This window comes from Parasteatoda tepidariorum, chromosome 10 (assembly GCF_043381705.1).
Source record: "Parasteatoda tepidariorum isolate YZ-2023 chromosome 10, CAS_Ptep_4.0, whole genome shotgun sequence".
Taxonomy (NCBI): Eukaryota; Metazoa; Arthropoda; class Arachnida; order Araneae; family Theridiidae; genus Parasteatoda; species Parasteatoda tepidariorum.
Window position 1 is genome coordinate 35,392,413 of NC_092213.1, and position 24,371 is coordinate 35,416,783.

Genomic DNA, 24,371 nt, shown 5'->3' on the forward strand with positions numbered 1-24,371 from the left:
TTATCGCCTGTTTAGATGTAAAATTTATTTAAATATAAAAGTATCACAATGTACATAAAGAAAGTATTTTTTCTTCAATTAAACAAGTCCAGCATCTTTTGCCATTCCATAGAATATAGAATTCTCATTTTTAAGAAGGTTTTCTGGTGAATCCATTTCTACAATTTCTCCTTTACTTAATACAATAACCCTGAAATATTAAAATGAACTTGTATCAATATCATAAAGGCATCAATAATCACAGAATAAATTTTTTGTGTAGTGAATTATGCTTAAGGGTCTCTTCAAACAGAAAAACTATTTCACTGCTTCTGTGTGAACCTACAGTGAATTATCTGAAATTTCCCTATTTATTCTGTAACTAATTAATATTTTTGAATAATTTTTGTCTCAGTTTATTGATTGAAATGTTTTCTATAAGACTTAGTTACTGAATTTTAAGTTGTAACTATTATGTTATAACTATTATTAAGGTAATAACTATTTTTATAACTTAAGCTTTGAAAATCTTGTAAACTTTGATATTTTTATTAATACTTTGAACCTTAAATTTCAGCAATTAAGTTCAATAGAATATATTTTAATGCATAAAATAAAGTAAAAAAAAAAAATAATAATAATTAGTTACTGAATGATTATGGGAATTGTGGACACATAATTCTCCTCAAATTAACCTGGAGGAAATAAAATTCTTTTTCGGTCTGAATGTTTAACCAATAATGTTTTTAATGAAACCAAAACATTTAATTTGTAATAATCTAAAAGAGTAAAAAATTACAAAATTTATATTGATCATTATTTTAACTAAATTCAAGTTTATTCTATAAAATTCTGAAAAAAAAAAAAAAAAAAAAAAAAAAAAAAAAAAAAAAAAAAAAAAAAAAAAAAAAAAAAAAAAAAAAAAAAAAAAAAAAAAATTTTAATATCACTTTAGTAAAAATAAATAAAATCAAAACAAATAAGAGCAGACTTTTACTAATAAGTAAACTTAATTTGTTTCAAAGTTGCTGCTTTTTGCAGCAATGCAAAGGCGCAAATGCTATTTGAGATTTTCAGCAATGCAACACAAGTCTTTTAGTGTTAATTCTACCATTCCTACTGAAGGGATTGCTTCAGAGCACAGGTGGAGAACGTTTCTTGAATAGCATGCCATTTAAATTACAATTTATTATTTTTGGTACTTAATGCCACTAACTAATTTTTAACAGTCTTATAAATAATCTTTATAACACTTTATTTCGATTTTAAACAACGTAATTATATTGAGAAACTATAGTTGCTTTTTAATTATTAACTTGATTCAAATGTAAATCAAATAAGCAGAATTTTAAAAATATTTCAGTTTAATATTGAGCTAAGAAAAATATGCAAAAGCAGACACTCTTTGTGGTAAGCAAGGAAAAGAAATTGAAGTAATTAATGCTAGATATTTTAGATTTCTTTTTCTTAGTTCTCATCTATAACGTACACTTTCGGAGAGGAGGGAATACTGTGGTCAGCCTTACATCCTAGAAAATGCTATAACGACACCCAAAATCATATTTTTCTCTGAACTAGTAATTTTATTTATCTAAATTATCATAACTTTATATCATCTAAAGATTATTGTTAAAAATTGAACTTTTATTGACTTAGAGAAAGCTATTTTAATGTAATTTAATGATCTGCTGATCACCCATCCAGAACATTTGCTACTGCATCTTGAAGTCCAAAGGCAAGATAACTGGAATGGGCACAATGGGCCATGGCCCTCAATGGGCTGTCTAAACACTGAATTTAGTTTCTTTTTTTGAAGAAACTGCACCTGTATGTTAGATTTAAATTACAAGAAGTTGTGAACAAAGTAGCAGAAAATATAGGCTGATTGTAAATTATCATTTTCTTTCTTTTTATTTTCATTGATTCAAACATTTACGATCTGTGCTCTATCAATTAAGATAAATAAACTTACATCAGAAATAATATTCAACAAAGTTTAAATCATAAAAAATAAAAACTTACTTGTCATAATCCATGATTGTGTTTAGTCTATGTGCAATAGTTAAAACTGTGCAGTCAGTAAATTTTGTACGGAGAGTAGATTGTATGAGCTCATCTGTTTCAACATCAACAGCTGCAGTAGCTTCATCAAGAACAAGAACTCTGCTTTTACGTAGCAATGCTCTGGCCAAGCACACTAACTGCCTTTGACCAACACTAAAGAAAGTATAAAGAGAATTAATAGGTGTAGAAATATTGAAAACTAATCTAGCCTATTGAACCATAAGTAGACAAACATATCAATTGATGCAGTTGAGGCATTCATTAAAGTCTATCCAGAAAAAAANAACTTAAAAGTTCTATAATAGCACAGGAAAATAATAAATGGACCGAAATTTTACCAATTGTTTTATTAGGTATTCGCACAGCTTTAAAAGCTGATATTAATGCAACTTGTGCACAACTTGTTTATGGTACTTCCTTACGTCTACCTTCGGATCTTTTAAACGCAAATTCTTTATCTCCACCAGTAACAGAAAATTATGTCACAAATTTAATGGCCGCAATGAGAAAATTAAGTCCTGTACCAGCATCAGCACACAGTAAAAATAAGTTCTATATTAATCCTAATTTAAAATCTTGTTCTCATATATTTTTAAAAGTAGATAAAATTCATCCTCCACTATCACCTGCATACACCGGACCACACCGTGTAATTGAACGTTCTGATAAAACCTTTATTATTGATTTTCATGGTAAGAAAATAACAGTCTCAATAGATAGAATTAAACCAGCTTTTCAAATTTCTGAGAAATTAAAAATAAATAAAATTCCAATGGTCGAAAAGAAATTATCTCCAACAAAGGAAGAAAAGCCAATTGTAACAAAATATGGTCGCCGTGTGCATTTCCCAAAATATTTTGTTAAAGAGTATGGAATATAAAAGCATCTAAATATTTTGTATCTATTAATTGTATTCCAATTTCCAAGTTAATTTTTTTTCCTAATTAAGACATATATTTGAATTTACTACTTTGTATTTTATGATTGTTTTTAAACAATCATTATTGGTATCGTGACTTTGTCACTGGGGGGATACTGTGTGGTGATAGGTTCGCCGCTCATCGTAAAATCAAGTTTATTTCATATTGTTATCTGTTTGTCTTTAATCAATTGTGTTTTTACTTATTTTTGAAGTGAACTGAAATAAGAGTTCTGACGTCATCATATTAGAATTGTATAAATACCAGCACGCACATGACAGCCTGTCAGTAATTTCTCCCATCACTTGCCGTGATGATGTTCTTGTAATTCAAACCAACTTGTATATAAATGTAAATATGTTAAATAAAATATTAGTATCTCGAAGGAGTTATCTTCGCTTACTTCAATTGTATGAGCTCATCTGTTTCAACATCAACAGCAGCAGTTGCTTCATCAAGAACAAGAACTCTGCTTTTACGTAGCAATGATCTGGCCAAGCACACTAACTATCTTTGACCAATACTAAAAAAAGTATAAAGACAATTAATATGTGTAGAAATATTGAAAACTAATCTAGCCTATTGAACCACAAGTAGACAAACATATCAATTGATGCAGTTGAGGCATTCATAAAAGTCTATCCAGAAAAAAAAGAAAGAAAAAACATTTGACCAATGGGTGATTGCATAAATGCGATCAAAAATTTTTTTACTTTATTTTTTATACGGATAACTAATACTGGACACTGATACACTTCATACAAGTTTGTGAGCTGGTATTTCTGACCTTATTTAAAAATGCTTAAAGTAGAAGCTTTTGCTTTAACCATTTGTGCCCAAGGGCCACAGGAGTAGTAATGAAGATAAAGAAATTCAGTACAAAAAGAGGATAACTGTTAATGTTAGCATAAATTGCTGAAATTTTCTAAATTTTGTTAAAAATTTAAATTAGATATCTTTCTTGGACTGGATGAAAACAACTACTTTTATAGCAACATCAATACACAGTTGTACCACTAGTTGATTCATTGCTGTTTAGTGAGAAGCCGGGAGAGCTGTATTAAGATCTCAGTGCTTTTTTAGTGCAGGTCGTGAGAGCTGTATTAAGTTCAAGGTCGAGCCTATGTTGACTATTAGCAGTCGAGTGTATATGTTGTGAGTGATTGAGACTGAGAAGCAACAGCGTAATGAGGACAATGTCGCAATCATAAGTAGCAAGTCAACTGTTAAATGTGGACCCGGTTCCCCGATTGGAAGGAGAGTGCTGTAATATATACAACATTTTGTTTTATACATTACTATAATATATACTGTATTGCATTTTTTAGAACCTGGTAAATAAAGTGGAAAAAACTCCTTTATCTATTTCAGGAAAATATAAATTTTTTTAATAAGTATATAAGCAAAATTAAAACATACCTGAGGAATGATTGTCAGCTTAGAACGCAAGTCATGGAGGCCAAGTTTTGAAATTTCTACTCCATCAATAAGGATTTTTCCACCAGCAGCCTAAACAATGCGAAACAAAGCTAGAGTCAAAGATGATTTTCCTGCACCTGTACGGCCTACAATGCCACACTGAATAAAAATGGAAAACTCTTATTTGTTATTTATTTGAAAAATAAGCTTAGTTATAGAATACTAAAATTAAGTAATCAAATATGGAATTGAATTTAGAAATAGCAAAAATAACATTTATTGGATTAATCAAAAAATTAAAAGAGATTGTTCCATTTAAAAACTATATTTATACCAATAATTTTGTCTTAAATACCAACAGCCCCTGACATTTCCATTGCAAGAATTAGTAAAACGTAAGAACATTTGTTAAAAAGTAAAGTGCTTCTACATCAGCTAGTTATCGGTCAGAGAAGTTATGGATGTTAAGGTATCTCAATTTCGAGACAAAGCACAGCTTCACTTATACCAAGCATAAGTAAATACATATATATTATAAATTTAAATCACAAGCTTTTCAAAACAATTTTAATTTAATACTTTTTAGAATATTTGATTATTCTAATTTACTTTGTTCTTAAAAAATTCCTTATAAACAAAAAATAAAAATATGTGAGGAAATTTCCAGGATAACTTTTCTTTGAAAACTAATTGCCAAATAAATGCTATGTAAAAATTGCAACATTTTCCTTGTATTTTTCACAAATTTAACTTTTATTATTTTTTTAAAGAATTATTAGAGTAGATATTTATAAACATAATAACTGAAAACAATTAATATGCTTGACTTGAAATATAATATCTGCATTACATAAGTTATAAATATTGAAATAGCACAACACATGTTTTTCTTCTCTGAAGCTTGATAAATAAAGTGGAAAAAAATTGTTTTTTTTTTTAAATGCCTTTACAAAAAAAGATGCCTTTTTTTTTAAATGCCTTTACTAAAAATATCTATCAAATCTTAAACTAAGAAGAAAATTTTAAGGAAAAAAAAGGAAATACAGTATAAATAAAGACTCAATATAATACATTATCTCCGTGTTTATATATGTACTATTATAAGTAAATTTTTTATCTTGCAAAAAATGTGAAGTTGAAACACAGATCCTTAAATTTTAATGAGCTTATTGTTTTTATCATCTTGTTTTATTAGTGGTGCCCACTGTTTGGTAGTCCTGGTACTTAAAAATTTATGACTGTTTTTAAAAAAAAGAGAACTCTTTTGCCTGAAAAGAGACAAGTAACGAGGGAGANAATGAGCTTATTGTTTTTATCATCTTGTTTTATCAGTGGTGCCCTCTGTTTGGTAGTCCTGGTACTTAAAAACTTATGACTGTTTAAAAAAAAAAAGTAAGGCTAACTTAATTTTTTTTACAAGAGAATTTGGCCAATCATCAGGGATGAGAGTAGTCAGAAAGTAAAAAAGAGGAAATCCAAGAATATATATATAAACAAAAATTTGACAAAAAAAGTGCGATTTTTGAACTTGTAAACCATGTGCTTATAAATCCCGATATGAGGCTTTTAAATCACGTGAATATGAAACTCTACATCGAATTTAAAAAATGCGAAAATACAAATCATGATGCGTAATTTTTAGATCAAGATGCATAATTTTAAAATCGCGCGATATTACAACCGCAAAAACGAATCACGACATTGGATTTTAAGCTCGCGTAGCTACATAGGGTTTTAAAAGCTCGTAAATACAAATCGCGATATTGGTTTTTTAAATCTCGTAAATAAGAATCGCAATGTACAATATTTAAATGGCCTGAATAAGAATCGCAACGTTCAACTTTTAAATCAGGTAAATACGAAAATCGATGTTTGATAATAAAATCGCGATTTTAAAAATGCAAAAATACAAAACACGATATTAGATTTTTAAATCTCGTAAATACGAGTCATAATGTACGATATTTAAAAAGCGTAAATAAGAATTGCAATGCGCAACTTTTAAATCAGGTAAATACGAAAATCGATGATTGATATTAAAATCGCGTGAATAAAAATCGAGATATTTGCAGAGTCTGGACTTGGGATTTCTAAAAGGCTTGTTTGAATTGTTTTTTGTTTACACAATAAATAAAAATTTACAAGATTAATTGAATGAGCAAATAAATATTTTCACCACAAATCCACCTCTTTTTTTTTTCGCTTTTTTTGTTTGCTTTCTCTCCAGAATACAAGAAGCAGCGACGTCTAAATTACGAAAATACGAGCTATCCCGCCGACGGATAAAAAATACGGAAAATCTTATTTTCTGTGCGTGAAATCGGAGAAAATAGCTAATATAAGTAAACATGCGGAAGGATTAGCAGCTAGGACGTAGTTTGAATTTTCTGTTTTTCTTTGAAAATCGTAAATAAATATAATAATTTGACTTCAACGACTGAATTTTTTTAAAAAAAACGGGATATTTATAAATAAATAAATAAAAAAAACGAAACTTTTAGAGAATCTGAGTTTTTGATAAAAAGGCTGAAATTCGAGAGACAAAAGCGAAAAAAATCTCATCCCTGTATAAAGGTCAACCAGTTTTATCCCAAGGAAATGATTTTTAGAGAAACTTCAGATGGAGGAATGAGGACTTCAATAATTTCGCTCCGCGGAAAATTAAATTCCTCATAAAATATTTTAACTTGTGCAAATAACAATTTCAGCGGAAATTAGCGGAAAAAATGGAAAAATCTGAGAAAAAGCGGAAATCCGCGAATCCGCGGAAGAATCTCATCCCTGAATCATATAAGGCCTCAACATTAGTGCATAGGTACTTAGAAAAAAGAAATACTGACCCTTTCAGATGGATTAATATTGCATGAAATTCCTTTTAAAACTATTTCCAATCCTTCTCTGTATCTCGTGGCATACTGTTCTAACTTAATATTTCCATCTGAAGGCCATGATGGATCAGGTTTATTTTTTTTCATTTGCCAAATTAGCCTAAAAATCAAATAACAAAATTAAAAATAATTTTGTTTTCCTTATTCAATTGGCTTCTAACATTAAATTAAAATGTGAACTTACACTTAAAAAGCAAAATAGTGTCATAAAAATTCTGTTTGAAAAAAAATCAATAGTATAGATAGTTTGTGATTAGGGATAATGTGATTTCAAGAATCTCCAAAATTTGCTTTTATTAAGATGCTTCCATTCCTCACCCTCTAATCGAGACATCACGCTCGCCGTTGCAGCTTCGGCATCACCACTGATGCTTCCATTCCCCACCAATCATGTACCAGCAGTGTAACGATGATGTAGTTCTAATGGTGCTCTTCGATGCTCATCAAAAATAAACAAGAATTTTATAGTGCTCTCAAAAATTTGTCTTCATTGATGTCCTGACTTAAACTCTTCCATTATATACAGTTCAGCTTCATTTTGATAAACTTTTTTTAGATGTAAAGTCTCCTTCATCCTGTTTTGTCAAGAAAGGGTATGTAAAAATAAATTAACGTAATTTGTTATTGCTTAAAATTGTACTTCACCAATTATATTTTTAAGGGATATTGCGGCATGTTGTTTTGGTACTACCACTAAGAGGATAAAATACTGGTGTAAAAGTGATAATGATTTAAAAGTGGTCAGCTCTTGGTCATTAACCTTTTTTTTGTTTTTGTTTAAAATTACATTCTTTTTTGGAATTTTATTCCTATCAATATTTATTTTTTTGTACCCAGCCCCATAGAACAATTGTCTAATATTTTCTAATTGAAAATTTATTAACAGATACAACAACAACAGATACAATGATACAATGATACAACCCTCAACAGATACAATGTTGGTCTCTACATCAGCTGTGGCCCTAACAATCATGTTTAATTGGCCAGTCAACTGTAAAATGTATAATTTTATTAAAACATTAATTATAAAACATTATTAATACTTCAATAAATATATTTTTTAAAAGCAATACTTGAAGCTTAAACCTATAATACTTGAAGTTTAAGCTTATAATACTTGAAGCTTAAACTCATAATATAAGTTTTTGTACCGAGACAAATTTCAAAAACAATAATTTAAAACTCATTTGCCATTGAAGACTTCGGTAGACAGAACATGATAAATAAGATATTAAAAAATCTCAAATAATATTTTAATGATTGGCTGTAAGCATTGAATATTAAGTTATGCTTTATGCTGCGCAGAAAAAAGAAAAAATTATGATTTATCATTCATGTGCAATAGAAGAGCTTAGTTGTAGAATATTTAAATTGAGTATTCGAAAATGCTAAAATAATACTATAACGACAGGTTGTAGGCACAGAATATGCTGCACAGTTACTACTAGTAATACAGCACTGTTAAATACAAAATTTAAAAAAAATAATAATTTAGCAACCAGATGCAATTAAAGAGCATGAACTGAATATGTTATGTGAGGTTTTAAAAATACTCAATTAGCACTAAAATGACTGGTTCTGGCTTTAGGATATTATTCTTTATTTTTCCTGATGTTAAAAGAGGTATTTTTTTTTGTTATACATTTTCAATATCGGTAAATGTTATTAAATATTGTTTCCATTAAAATTCACTTTAAAACAAATCAAAAATTTTTTTCAATATATCTGAAAAGCAAAACTAATTAAAAAACAAACAAACAATCAGAGCTTGTAATGCTACTTTTTGTACTGATGCAATTACAAATTTCTAAAAGAACAATCTACGAGGGAGAATTATACTAGATGGAACTAATTAATAAAAATATTACCTGTAGAACATAACTGACTGATAACCCAGCAATACCTGGACTCAAAGTATCTCTTGTCAAAATAGCAAAAAGAGCAGCTAAGAAAACAACTGTATATCCAAAAAACTCTAAATGAATAGCCAACCACCTACAAATAATTTGTGTTAATGGATCACAAAATGCAAATGAAAATTTCATATCATATTATTTATGATACTTCAAGTAGTAGAATTAACTCGATAAACACATTTTTAATTTGATATTAACTTTTTCTGATTTTTTATCTTATCTATTTTTTAATAAATTTTATTAAAAGTAACCTCCTATATTTTTATTTAAAATTTTTAACATTTTATAAAAAAAAAATTATTTTTTGTGTTGTTACCTTTATGCTTAAACATGAACTAGCACAGATGAGTTCGTAGCCTATTACTTTCCGACATATTTTGAGCACAAATAGTCTGTATAAAAAACATACTAACCAGGTATACTAATATATTTTCTGGTTTATAAATCAACTTTTTGAACTCCTAAATTGCAAAGATAGTTGTGATTTGACTTTTTTACTGGTAACACATTTGGGCATAAATATTCCCTCCCCCCCCCAGAAATTTGACTCTTAGCACAGTAAGTAAGGTAAATACAAACATAAAAGTAATGCTACTATAGCACAATTAAAACTTTGATATAATAATTCTTTTTTTTTTTTTACATATCAAAGTTAAGGTTCCATTCTATAAGTTATTTCACTTCTTCCTTCTCTTAAAGCCGGAAAAATATCCTTTTAGGTACAATCCAATAAATTGAAAAGACAAAATGTTTTAAGAAGTTTTCCAATTACGTTAGAATTGTCTTTTTCCAATCCAGAAAAATTAGGTACTTTTGCATTCGGTTACAAATTTTGTTTTTTAACCAATGTAAATTGTAGAATTAATTTGTACACCAAACGCTCCCAAAATCAACCATTTAAAAGTTCAACATGGTTGACTTGTTTGAATACAGGGTTGACTTGTACATCAGAAACTATGGTAACACTTTATCTATGACTATATTGCAAATTATAAATTCTTTGAACTATATAACGAAAATTAAATGGTTATATTGTAATTACAAATGCTCAAAAATAGTTCTATTAGATTTGAGACATAACTAAATGCAAAAAATTTTTAAAAAAAAAAAAAAAAAAAAAATTCTTCAGACCTGCTAGCTCCAAGACTTGGATAATAAGATTCATTATTGATATCTACAAGGTTGTTTGAATGGGTCATACACTGCTGATCTGCTCTAAAAGCTCTAATACAAGTGGCACCTGTAACAGTCTCTGAAAAATGGGAATAAACAGGAGCACAAGTGGTCGACTCTTATCTCTTCAGCTGCCGAGAAGTTGGTATGTAGAATTTCTAAAAATACACAAGCAAATATATAAAGCTCAGTTTCTCAAAGGCAGGAAATTAATGTATTATTTCCCATAAGATAGTTCACGAGGACAACATTACTTTATAGGATTTAATTTTAAATATAAAAAATAAGAAATTTGTTTGATTATCTGGTTGGATTGTTTCCCCAACTCTATTAGTCTATCCTTTTTTCCCTATTGTAGCTTGTTTGTAATTTCTTCAGTGCCTCAGTGTTTTTCTTTTTCATCCTATAATTTGATACTGAAGAAGTCTTTTCATTACAGAACTGAAATGGTCTTGTTTATTTAGGGGACATTAGGGTGCATAGCTAAATCTTTCAACAAAATATAAGCATCTTTTAAGTACTTTTAAAGCACTTTAAAAATATTTTTAAGCACTATATACATTAACAAAATGGATAATAATTTTTAAAGAGTTTACATGATCATGATAAAATAACTACTTTTTGACAAAGAACTGTTTTCTTGATTATATCAGTGACCACAAAAAGATTGAGATTAAGAAAGATAGATTTTTCGGTTCGATTTCTGGGGTTAAAATGAAGCCTGATATAGAGAATATTTTGAATAGAAGCCTGATATAGAGCAAAATGCAACAGTTGTACATGAGTGTGCAATAATCTCTCCGAACCCAGCTTTGTAGACGCACATGCGGACTTGCAAGTTCATCAAACATGTAAAATGATTGACGGTTTCATATGATCGTACCGACGGTACGTTGAAATAGATTGTGGTTGAATGAATTATGAAAACGTTGAATAGAACAATGTGAAAAGCAGGGTTTTGCATAATACGTGGCAAAAATTTTCATGGTAAAAGAAAAATAAAATCTCATTTTGGAAAAGAGAAAATTTAAGCTCTTTTCAAAAACACTCAATGAAAAAAGCACATTTAAGGGTTTTTTTTAAAAAAAATTTGAAAATAAGCACCTTTAAGTACTTTTTAATGCTATGCACCATAGACATCATTTGGTGCTCTTTTCTCATTGTTTAGATTTAACAGGCCTAGAAGTGACTCAGAGCAAAAATATAATAGGAAATATAGGAATTCATTTAAGAAATTATAGGAATTTTATAGGAATGTTTTGAAAATAATATAAGAATCAAATATTTAATTTAAAATAATATAAGCTCAAAATTTGCATAGAGCATGTACAACTTTCATTTATGTGTTATTCAAAACTTAATGTTTGATTAGACAATCTAACTGGAGACAAAAAAAGAACACTGATTGTAGCTAAATTTTAGCTTTCTTGTTCAGGACAGGTTGGAATATATTCCTTAATATATTTGCGTAAACCGTAGACTTATATCAGAATATAGTGTTATACATTTATGAAAGAATAAATATATAGATAATTAATAAAGTAATTATATTTTTAAAATTTTTTGAGAACCAGTAAAAGGTTTCAAATAGAAAATCTGAATAAAAAGAATTAAGTTCATCACTACATAGCATTAGTTTTAAGAAAAAAAGTTTCTTAGTAATAATGCCGGTAATACTAATTAATATTATATGAATAGTTAACTCCTCATCTTTGCAACACTTGAACTTAATGAATACAATAGAAAATAAGTGCAACTTGAAGTAAAATTTAGAACAAAGTATATACAAATAGAAATATAATACACTAGAATATACTAAGAGTAAACAACTCAGTTAGAATCAATACATATATGCAGAATTGTTATTTTTTATTAGCTTCAACAAGCATTTCAGTTAATATTTTAACCTGATTAGTTGCGGATTACATGACTGCAAGAGCAATTCTCATTTCATTCAAGTCTTTAGTTTTTAATGCTGTTTGTAGGAGGACTTTACTCTCCTGCAGCAAATTCTGGAAAAGACTTAATTCATCTTTTAAGAATTTCACATGATTTTTTAAATCACGCTACTTTTATTTTGCTTCTGTCTTTTGTTTTTTGCGCAATTGTTCCGATTCTGATAAAGATCGTTTTCAGCATCTATCTTAACTTGGGCAGCTTCTTTTTCTTTATCTTCCTTATATGCCGAATGTGCTTTAGCTACAGAGTTCAATAATAAGAAAGTTATAGGAATATTTAAAATGTTATTATCATGCCTCCGAACCGCATCTTTAACTAATCTTAGGCCAATAATTGCTTTTTCAGACAAACAAGATCTTTCTGGTGATAAAATTGCATTGTTGACTTAGAATCCTCTCTCAACATCTGCATTGCCATGTGAAAGAGAGAGGCAGGATTTTACCAACAAGGATAAGTTTTTGTACTTTTGTACACCAGTGTATTTGTCAGTTAGTTTGAGCACTTTGGCCCAATAACTGTCCACTCTTTCATACTTAACAGCAAAAATTTCAGAATGAATGAGAGAAGTGAACTGATCACAGAGTTTGTTGATATCTCCACCCAAACGATGCGTTTGCCATTCTCTGACAATTGTCTCAACTTATTTATCTATAAGATGACGAGTTTTCATTTTTTTGCCCAGTCTCGTTACAGCATTATCAGAGGAGTCTTTCCTCATGATCAGGTGCAACACTTCCATATCCTTTAAGAAATTATTACAAATGGGGAGATTTTCTCATATAGAATTTGTCAATATTACAAGGAATTTTTTAAATTCAAATCTGAGATGCTTATAGTCTGGTTCCTTAAGCTTTAAAACAGCCTTCTTTCATAGCAACCAAGTTTTCTTTCACAAATTTGACCATAATATTTCATAACAATTCATTGGTTTTGTTGTACAAAAGATGCACCAGAGGTCCTTCTGTTTGAAAAATTGCTAAATACGAATCCAAAATTGGAATTGTAAAAAACAAAAAAACAAATTCAATAACCGCTAAAAATGCAGGATCTTTAACTCCTTAACAATTCTCAGATACCTTGAATTGCCTGAACATAAAATTTATAAAATACTCCTTCAATGCAGGATACACTAAAATAATCCTGTTTAGTACAGGACCAAGTAAAAGCCATCGAGAATTAAAGTTGCACCAAAAGAAATTTTTGTTCTAAATTGAGAAGGCTTTGCAGTTCTTTCAAATCTTCTCTTCTTGCTGCACTTAATAAAAAAAAAAAAACCAAAAAGGTCATTTGAAAACTAATCTAAATCAAGTGAAAGAAAAGATACGGCTTTAGAAAATGAGTTATGAACTTTGTGAAGGGAACAAGTCCCAAAATCTATAAGTTCTGGTAAATTTTCCAGGGCCAGTCTCTCGTTTAATTCTTTAGCAACTGGCTTATTTACATTCGGTTCATCAATATTAAGCATTAAAAGTTTACTTTTAATGCTTAATATTGATGATAAAGGCTTTAGAAAATGAGTTATGAACTTTGTGAAGGGAACAAGTCCCAAAATCTACAAGTTCTGGTAAATTTTCCAGGGTCAGTCTCTCGTTTAATTCTTCAGCAACTGGCTTATTTACATTCGGTTCATCAATATTAAGCATTAAAAGTTTACTTAGCGGCAATTTGTGATCTGTTTTAATTTAGTAGAGACTAAATTAAAACAGATCACATTATTACAACAGATTTTATTGGCATCTGCATGCCCCAAAAAGACTGAATTTAGATAAGAACTAACAACTTAATTGCACTCTTCCCTCCAAAATCTGATATATATGTTCAGTTGCTTCTTAATTTGGCTTGTTGTGGTTTTGTCGAAAGCCAAAGTAAACAAACTAGAAGACTTTTTTAATTGGTCGATTACTTCATTGTATGTTGGTAGCGCAAATCGGATGTTGAGAAAGGATTATAAGGGAAAAATACAGAAAATATAGGAAAAAATAGGAAATATAGAAATTTTTCCAGATTAATAGGAAATATAGGAATGCTGGGAGGCCTGAGCTTTGTTCCCATACCTATAAAAACATTGAAAAACTTTTTTTAAAAGCAAAAACACTGAATCAATAGTCGATTGAAACAAATAAAAAAAGACAAATGCTTTCCAATAACTATAAAATTGCCTACCTGCAGGAAATAATATAAAATACCAAGAGGAATTGCAGCCACAATAAATATTGGTGTTTCCAAACAAATTATGATGACCGCACCTAAAGTTCTGGATGACATAATAAGTAGCATTCTTATGTTGAATCGAATAGTGACATCAGCTGTATCAATATCTTTAGAGAACCTGTTTAACAGTCTTCCCAAAGGAGTTGTGTCAAAAAATGACATCGATGCATGCATTATGTGATTCAGAATGTCATTGTGAAGAATTGTTGAGGCTCGAAGACAAGCAAGGTTCATGAGAAGGGCAGTCACTATAGTGAAAACAACTAAAAAGAATAACACATCAATTTAGAATGTGGTACTTAATAGATATTAATTAAGTACTTTTTATGCATTATAATTATCAAATATCAATTAAAAGTAATTATAGAAGATAGGCTGTTGACTGTCCGGTTTAATGTGGTAGTAGAGGTGTAAGCGGGAAAACAGAATAGTCATATATAGGATAAGGTTCCATTTCCTATACACTCGTCCATCATTTAAAAATACAAGTTACACACTTTTAAATAAATTATTCATGCAAAAATATCAAAGTTAATTAACAAACTGCACAAGTGTGAAAATTTACAAGGAAGATTTAAAATGCACAAATGACCACTTTAGCGAAAGAAAATAGTGAAATATTAAAAATTTGCATTGCATTTTTTCTGGGGGTGGGATAAGTTTGTAAGATTTTATCTATTAGTCAAATTAACTATTTGTTAATTTTAAAGTCTGAACAGCAGAAGGATATTTAAAGTTAGCAAATAGCTTGTATAAGTTTTTAAAATCATCAAATTGGTTTCTAATTGCAGGTGATTGGATATTTTTATATTCTGCATGGTCAATTTAGTGAAACACAACTGTTTTTGCCCATGTTATGTAAAAGAGTAAAGAACTTTTGCAACAACAAGTAGTTGTCCAAGGGGACATGAAGATCAAAGCCGACGATTTCAAGATCAGTGGTTTGATAATGGCGGTGAGATTCGTAATGCGCACTGTGTGTCTTCTTCAATTCCAAGTTAAGATGGTACCAAGTTAAGATGGATCTGAAAGATGTAGAAATAGTTCAATAGCTCACAAGCCACTACCTGGCATATGATACAACATCATCCCTGTGGAATGGCAGATCTGTAGCGTGTTTACCATTACAATTATTCAATTATAATTCACTAGTATATAAGACATGTTAACTCAATTTTATGTTGGGGTACCTTTTCATAAATGAAGGTTGACAACGTCGGAAAGATTCTTCCCCCACATTGGTGGATCGCGGACATGACCCGAACATGCCTACCTCAATAGACACACCCACTTTGATTTGAACACGCTTAATTCGATAGACAGTCTACATTGAACAGTTAGCTTTCTACTTTGTGACTGTAACATTGTTTTTACCACTCTGTTGCTACTCAGTCTCAATTACACTCGACAGCTAATGGCAACACAGGAGCGACTGCGAGCTTAATACAGCTCTAAGGATCAGCACTCAAAGTTCAGTGGTCTTAATAATGCTCCCCTGGCTTCTCTCAAAACAGCAATGAATCAGCTAGTGGTATTCATTCATCGAATTCTATCACACATAAAATTCTGCTAGGGGAGAACCGTAGCATATTTACAGGGTGGCCACTCAAATCAGATTTCAAATTTCTAAGATTTTTCCAGGTTTTCCAGATAAAAATCTAAAATTTCCAGGTTTTTGTTTCTTTTTTCTTATAAAGTGTAGGATGTGTACAAGAAAAGTGTATATTATAAAATATTTTATTCAGAATGTTATTTTTGTTAACATATCATCTTGAAAAAATAATTTATTTTGACAATTTGGCAAGATTTTTTATTTATTTTTCAAATGTTTTGGTACAAAATTTTGAATCAAAAATCATATACTGACATACAAAAGAGTAAAATTAAATATTAATATATAGTTCGTTCGTAAAAAAAAAAAGTTTTTTAAAAATATGTTATAAGAGGTTAAAATGAAACAGAAACGCTTTATCGACAAACATTGCTGTTAGCAATCGTAAAAAATTGTGTGATTGGTTGGTTTGCTGAGAAAAAATAATTCCCAGATTTCTTTGAATTGGAGTAGAAAAGCTTTCAGAAAAAGAGTGCAATATAAAATCTATTATTATTAAATTATAACCAACTAATTTTTGGAGAATTTTATAAAGTTAAAAATACAAAAAAATTTTGTCAAAATAGAAAGAAAAAAAATTACCACCAAAGCATCGGAACAAACTTGAGCCATAAATGGATTCAGCCCAAGGACAGAATTTAAAAACAGAAGCTAATATCCTTATCCCTTTTTCCACCTCCACCAGAATCTTTCCTAAATTGCACAGTCCCATATCGGTCAAAGGTTTCTGCATTCGTTTAGCAACCGTGGGAGAATTTTATGTGGCATTCTAGCTTAACAGAGCTCTAATGGAGCAAATTTTGATGCAAGCAAAGTATCGCTAAGTTGATGATATTTCAACTGTTTGGCGATACATTTCCGTTTAAAAAAAGAGGGTATAATGGATGAAATAATTTAAATTAAGAAAATTAGAAAATAATTTAAATTAGTGAAATTAAAAAAAAATTCAAAGAAAAAATTTCCAGCTTTTCTCTGAAATTCCCTGATTTTTCCAGGTTTTTATCCAAATTTCCCTGATATTTCCAGGTTTTTTCCAGTTTAAAAAAAATTCCCTGATAATTCCAGGTTTTCCAGGTGGGTGGCCACCCTGATTTACCACTGCAATTATTCAATTCCAATTCACTAACATATACGAAACGCTAGCTCGATTCTATGTTGGGATAAGTTTTCACAGATGAAAATTTACAGTGTCGAAAACACGTACCTAAAGTTTTCTATCATCATAGCTTTGGTATGTACAAAATACACTCTATAACAAAAAAATCGACGCACCAAGAAGGAGTTCTCCAATTGAAACGAAAATTGGTGGATAGGAAGACAATGTACAGAATAGTAAACGATTAAAATTTCAGAACAATTGAATAATTTATTGCAGAGTTACAGTAACAAGTTCAATAAGGTGTTGACCCGTCTCTAGCCTGGATACAAGCTGCCACACGGCGTGGCATAGACCGATAAAGCTCCCGGATGGTCTCTTGCGGTATTTCCTGCCAAATTCGATCCAATTGTCGAACAAGGTCATCAATATTCCGTGACAGATGCAATCGCCTTCCCATCATATCCCAGACATGCTCGTCTGGTGATCTAGCAGGCCAAGGAAGAGTTTGACAAGCTTGCAGACAGTTCATAGCAACACGCACCGTATGTAGTCTGGCATTGTCCTGCTGAAAAATCCACCCAGGGCGCTGCAAAAGGAAAGGTAGCAAAACAGGTCTTAGGATGGTGTAGACGTACTGCTGTATAGTAAGTGTACCTCTAATGATGACCAAAGGGGTCCGGCTGTCAAAGGAAATGGTACCCTAAACCATGCTTTGTTGAGGGCCGGTGTGGCGTGCAATAGTGAAGGCAGGATCTCCCCTTCGCCCTGTGCGTCTCCAAACACGTCTTCGATGATCGTCAGGACACAGTTGGAAGCGAGATTCGTTGCTAAAGACTATACATCCCTAGTCGGCATCATTCCAGCCTGATCGAGTCATGCACCACTGTAATCTGGCTCGGCAGTGTGCAGGCGTGAGTGGCAGGTGGCGTAACGGTCGCCGCGAGCGTAGATTTCGCTCTCTCAACCGTCTGTGAATGGTCATGGTGGACACTGGTGTTTGGGTTGAACGTCTGATGGTTGATAGAGATGAAGAAGGCGCTGTGACAGCTGCTCGGACAATCACTCTGTCCTCACGCTCTGTTGTAGCCCTAGGTCGACCGCTACCATCCTGACGCTGAACTCTGCCATTTTCCACCCATCCTTGCCAGCATCTTCGAATCGCCGCATCGCTTCGACTCAAATGACGAGCGATTCTCCGATTTGTCCAACCGGCCTCTTTCAATCCAATGATACGACCTCTGCCAAACTCTGAAAGTTGCTCGTAATGAGCGCGAATCCTGTAGTGAGGCATTTTTTAAGTTGTTGAAAGGTAATCTGAATCGCAATCAAACCGAAAGTTTTAACAACCGTTGAAGAACTGCTCCTTATTAGGTCTCCAGGATGCGCAGTTCCGATGCGCCAGAGATCAAACTATTCGTTCATTGGACACCAAATTTTAATCATTTGCATATCTGTTCAAAACATTCATGCATACGAAATTTCAAAGCAATCTGACGATAGCTTCTTGGTGCATCGATTTTATTGTTATAGAGTGTATTTTGTCAGCGAGTGTTATTATAACCTATTTCCATAAAAAAATAATATGGTCTAAAAGCACAAGGCTTAATAACAATGTGAGAAAATATTTATAACTTAGAACAAAAGAGAAAATACTTACTTTCACCACCCCCCAGTCCACCATAAACACCTAAATGTAAATTCTGTAATTTTGTATCGACACTTTTCACAGGGTCATTAGCATCTTTTCTCCATGCAGAAAGCCATAAACTAGATCCAAGACTGAATGCTGTAGACAAAGGGTAACTCAAAATTGTCCAGAATGTGTTCCAGTAACCATAAGATTTCATGTACTCAACATACACAGATGCTTTAACCTACAGGGTGGAAGGAAAAAAAAATCATACATTTTTGTGTGTGTTTAAAATACACTATATTTTTTTGGAATCAGGAAAATAAAATTTTTTATTGTCTAACAGTACATAAAATATAAATTCTAAATTATTTTAAGTATTTTATTCAATCATTGGAATAAACTATATTTAATATAAATAATTTTATTCATAATTATAATGATAATATTATTTTTATTTAATATATATTTCAATTAATATAGACAGAAAAAAATTAGAATATATGAATGAATTGTAGATAAATATTTGCTTCATTAGCTTACTTAGCAAGGAAAAATAAAGTTGTCACTCAACAATGCTGCAACATTTACTTTTTTTACAGCTATTAAATTCAAATTAAAAACTATTAAGACCTCAAATTAAAAATTATTAACTATTAAGACCTCTATACAGTAAAATTCAAACTTCCCCAATTAATTTACGATATAATTTTAATTATCAGATAAACGAGATTCTATTTAGCAAAAATAAAATTTTTCAAGTATTTATTTCTTTTTTTTACAAATTTATAATTTTAATTAACTGTTAACCAAGACCCTAATAAAAAAAAACCTTAATCCATTCGCTGATGCACAATTTTAATTATCAAATTCACAAAACTCTTACGCAAAAAAGGAATATTTACTATACAAAGTTGTGACATTTACTTTTGTCATAGCAAAAAAAAAAAAAGCTTTTCAAGTTGTAACGTAACTACATTTACTTTCTTTGTAACTATATTATTTCAATTATCAGATTAACAAGATAACTACTTAGGAAAAAGTTATTAACTTACTTGAAGATGGATAATTTTACTTATATGGCAAAAAAGAGCATTCGATTTTCAAAGCGCAGCATTACTTCTTTTTTAGCTGCATATTTTATACATCTGATTAACAAAATAAGATTAAAAAAATTTGCTATTTGAAAAGCTTGTAAATTGCCTTTATTCATAGCCTATTTACTTCATAGCCTATTTACTTCATAGCCTATTACTTCATCTAATTATCTGATTAATGGGAGAGTCCTTTCTAAAAAAAACACTACAGCCAACAAACATTTGTCTTACCGATCCGACTAATTTATTCCTTCCTTTTCTGTGAGCCTGGTTCCAGTTTTAGGCTTTTCGACAACAAATTTTTTACTGGCTCTCCGATGATGAATCTTTCACACTTTTAGCTCTTTTACGCAGACCATCTCCAGATCCTATTATTGAAGGAGATCTTTCAGATTTTACAGGGCTTGCTGTATCTGAATCAGTTCCATCATTTTGTTTTGACAGTTGTCTGAAAACATAATAGGTTATTAATAATTGAAATTTAAAACATTTAACTGAATTTCAAACAATAACTTTTTATTTATTTATTTTTTTGTGCATTAAACAGGTCAAAGATTTTTTTAATAGTAAAAAAGAGCTATAAGATTTATTCTGATAGTTAAATAAAATCCTTGTATGATTAAAAAAATATGTAGACGTTACGGGTGGGGGAATTACATATTATACAAAATACATAGACATGGAGGTGACTGATGAATCAGATAATAGAATAGCTAGAAAATAAATTTACCAAAATATGGCAGAGCCCTCAAAATGAAAAGATTCAAGTAAGAAAGTTTCTTTTTGTTTAGGGGGATTAGCGAAAGCTTTGTAGAATAAATAAAACTCCAATATGAATTGCAAAAAAGATAGTCTGTTAGAACAACAATTCAAAAGAAGTCAACAACAAGATTTAAAACTCCAAGCGAGATAAATATATATTTATGACAGATAAAATGAAAAGCAATAAAAATAAAGTTTTCACGGCAAATTATAACAAGATTCTCAAACTCCAGAAAAATAAGGAATGTAGAATAAATAATATACCTCATAATTCCAATAATTAACTTCATAATTCCAAATTAGGTATATCTGTTATGGCATGTAAAAAAGAAAATAGTCTTCCTTTGTATAATTGGGAAAATGCAACTATTTAAAAATACATATGTTAATTACTTTTTAATCATTTCTCGATCACCGAAAGTTAGTAAGGTAAAGTAATTAAATAAAATCAAAATAGTTTTAATTCAGCAAATTTATTTTTAGCACTATAATATACTGATAAGTAAAAAAATACTGTGATTGATTTTGATGAACAGATGAAGCATTAAAACGATCATGTGTGATATTTTTTGATATGATGGCTAAATAATTTAGGGGAAGACATGTTTTCAGCAAAGTTATTGCAAAAAGCTATGACCTTAGTTAAGTGAGATTTATTTCATATATAGCTGAATGAAAATTAGCAATGTGTGACTTTATTGAATTAAAATTTTTCTTTTTATGGATTCTTTTGAATTAAAAATTTTTTTATGAAATCATAAGTTTCTAAAAACCTTTCTTAAGTAACAAAAAAAAAAAACATTTTAAAAATAAATTATACATTTTAAGCTTTGAGCCAACTATATGAAAAACAAATTATATCAAAATAACTAACAGACATATTTATTCCAGAAAATCATGATTTTTTTTCGATAAAGTTATCTTTAAAGGCAAAAGAAAGAAAGAAAAAAGGAACTACATATATAGTCCTTATGTATAAACTTCTACAGCAAAGAGATTCATATACCTTGTAACTTCAGGTGGTGCTCCTATAGTAGCAGCTATTTCTTGCATTAAATTCAATTCATCAAGTGGCATTTCCTCAACAGCTTCTTCAGCATTTTCTTGTAAATAATGAATGAGCAAAAGCTCCTTTCTTTGCTAAAAGTTCACTGTATAAGCCTATCTCAGAAACTTTGCCATTTTGAAGAACTACTATTGTATCTACCTCTGGCAAGACACTTAGTCGATGTGTTACAAGAATTCTAGTCTATAAAAGATGATCATCACTAAACAATTCATAAATGAGGAAAAATTACAGATGATGCACAACTATTGATAAATTGATAACTAGATGATGCACTTTACAACTATTTCTTTACTTATTCAAACACATTTCTTCAATAATATTTCCAGATTCGTAATTCGGTTTTTTCATCAAACAGCTACGCAGATATCTTCTTATAACGATGATGCACAATTTTAAAAGAGAAGTTTTTACACTCTGTCCATCTTTTTATAGCTGTGCCTAGTTCATAAAATAAAATCTAAGCAAAATTTTCTTTTTAGAATACTTTAAAGAGATCAACTATAGTTGTTTCAAGAGTCTTCTCGAGAAAATTTATAGAACTGTTCGATAATAACCAGGAGCTGTTCAATGTCATTTTGAACTATTCGTAATAAAACTATGTGCAAAAAAATTCGAAATTACTTCATATTCTACACAAAATAATTCCAAGATGATCACCAGTGAAAAATTTTCACGTGGGTCCTATTACTTATTAAAATCATTTTGTATAACACAGCAATAAAATATACCTGTTAAAGTCAAAAAGTTTTTTTTTTTTTTTTAAAAAAAATACAATTTTACGAGATTATTATAACTCGTTTAAAAGAGCCCATAGTTGTATCATTTCATTTTTAAAATCCTCGGAACTACCTTCACGTGACAGTGCGAAATCAACGAAGTAAGCTTTACTTTGGTTGATCATAATATTTTCTCTTCTAATGTCTCCGTGGATTATTCCTTCATTGTGTATCTGCTTCAAAGAGACAGTAATGGCCAGTTTATCTTTCTTAGTTAGGTAGTCAAATTTACTTATTGGAGCGGCTTGAAGTTGTTCTATAATTATAGCATCTCTCCATCCGTCTATCCGTCCATTGAAATGAAATTTTGGTACAACTATACCTTGCAGGTTTTTAAGTTTCTCATATATGAAAATTTCATTTTTAAATTCCCTGATTATATCTTCATTGCACTTATCCGGAAGGCATTTGGCTACAAATGGGAGATTCTGGAAGTTTAAAATTTTGAAAACACTTCCATGCCTGCCTTCTGCTATAAAATCTGTTATATTGAAACGATTACAGCACAGTTGATTATTGTCATTGTTTTTAGACATTTTTTTTGTATCCACTTCCTTTTCTTCCTCATTCCAAGTTCTCTTTTGCGAATTTCTTTCCTGTTTTCCATATGCAACACCACTTCTAGTTTTGATAGGAGAAATTTGAACAGAGAGCTCTGACAGCACATTAATTCTCTCACAGTGGTATGCTTTGTTTATGAATTCAGTTATTTTTTTCAGGGGATCAGGATCACAGAATTTAACTGCCGGGGAAACTATGAATAAATTATCATGTTCTCTCCTCTGTAAAATGACAAAATAAGAATGGCAATACGATGTTAAAACACCGAAAGCCTGTTTGACTCTCATGTCATGTAAATAATATTTCAACTGGCGCATACCCAATTTCCAGTGAAACTGGCCATCTTCTTCAGTTTCTTTCCTTGGGGAATCTATGGAACCTCCTGGTGTTTCAACACACGTAGCAATATCCTGAAAACTTATCTGCTGTTGTTCCAGGTAAATTCGGCTTCGACTAATAAATGAATTCCAAGGTTTCGCTTCAACAACAAGAAATGGTAATCCATCCAAATCAAGAAGAGTGAAGTCAGGTTTTCCACCACCTACTATGGGCTTTTCACCCTTTATTTTAAAACTTTTGTTCAAGATCTGCCTAATGGGCGATAGAACATTGCAGCGAAAAGCATGCTGGACTTCGTTTTCACTATCGAAATCTGGCGCTTCAACTATAGGAAAATTCGCTGTCATAAGATTTTCTTCTAGTGGTAAAAGAAAATCTTGAAAATCTTCTCTGATTACCAATGTTACTGGTTTTCCTTTATACAAATCTATACTTCCAGGGAATGATTCTGATATGAAGCCGTTTCCTACAGGCAATTGTTGTGTACAAAGTTCTGAATATGTTAGAGCTTTCAAATCTAGATTTTGGTTGAAATTTACTGAAATCTGTGCCATTTTTACGGGAAAAAGGTGATCTAAAAAAAAACAGAAGACCATTCTATTAGCTAGCTAAAGTATAAGGTTAGAAAGCTAGAAGTAATATTACAATTGTGCTGGAGAATAACACTATTAAGGGGCTCTATTTTTAAGGAAAATATAATATTTTTGAAGTTACTAGTGCAAAAATTGGTAGTTTTTGCTAATATTTTTACCCCTTAAATTTAGGTGCGCTAGAAGTAACATCTAGTATACTACACTGGTGGACAAAATTAAGAGGGGTCGCAATACTTATCAGTATATTCATTTCATCGACAATCACTTCATCGACAGGCCGTTTCATCGACTAGCTCATTTC

The 24,371-nt window shown here is 30.5% G+C and overlaps 1 protein-coding gene across 5 annotated transcripts; it reads right to left on the reverse strand.

Annotated features, from left to right (window-relative positions):
* Window positions 1-24,371, reverse strand: LOC107447979 (ATP-binding cassette sub-family C member 2). Of its 5 annotated transcripts, XM_071186805.1 has the most exons (9): window positions 21,739-24,360; window positions 20,202-20,418; window positions 18,901-19,117; window positions 14,485-14,795; window positions 9,142-9,268; window positions 7,223-7,370; window positions 4,383-4,472; window positions 3,367-3,486; window positions 1-190 (listed from the first exon to the last, which is right to left on the reverse strand). In XM_071186805.1, exons 3-6 carry the CDS (start codon window positions 19,088-19,090, stop codon window positions 7,366-7,368), a joined length of 633 nt encoding a protein of 210 aa, XP_071042906.1. In that variant the 5' UTR covers window positions 19,091-19,117; window positions 20,202-20,418; window positions 21,739-24,360; the 3' UTR covers window positions 1-190; window positions 3,367-3,486; window positions 4,383-4,472; window positions 7,223-7,365. The 5 variants fall into 5 exon arrangements, with proteins under 5 accessions (XP_071042906.1, XP_071042908.1, XP_071042910.1 ...); XM_071186807.1 differs by lacking the exons at window positions 14,485-14,795; window positions 20,202-20,418; window positions 21,739-24,360 and adding an exon at window positions 10,321-10,520 and having other exon boundaries at window positions 18,901-19,033; XM_071186809.1 differs by lacking the exons at window positions 3,367-3,486; window positions 14,485-14,795; window positions 20,202-20,418; window positions 21,739-24,360 and adding an exon at window positions 10,321-10,520 and having other exon boundaries at window positions 146-190; window positions 18,901-19,033.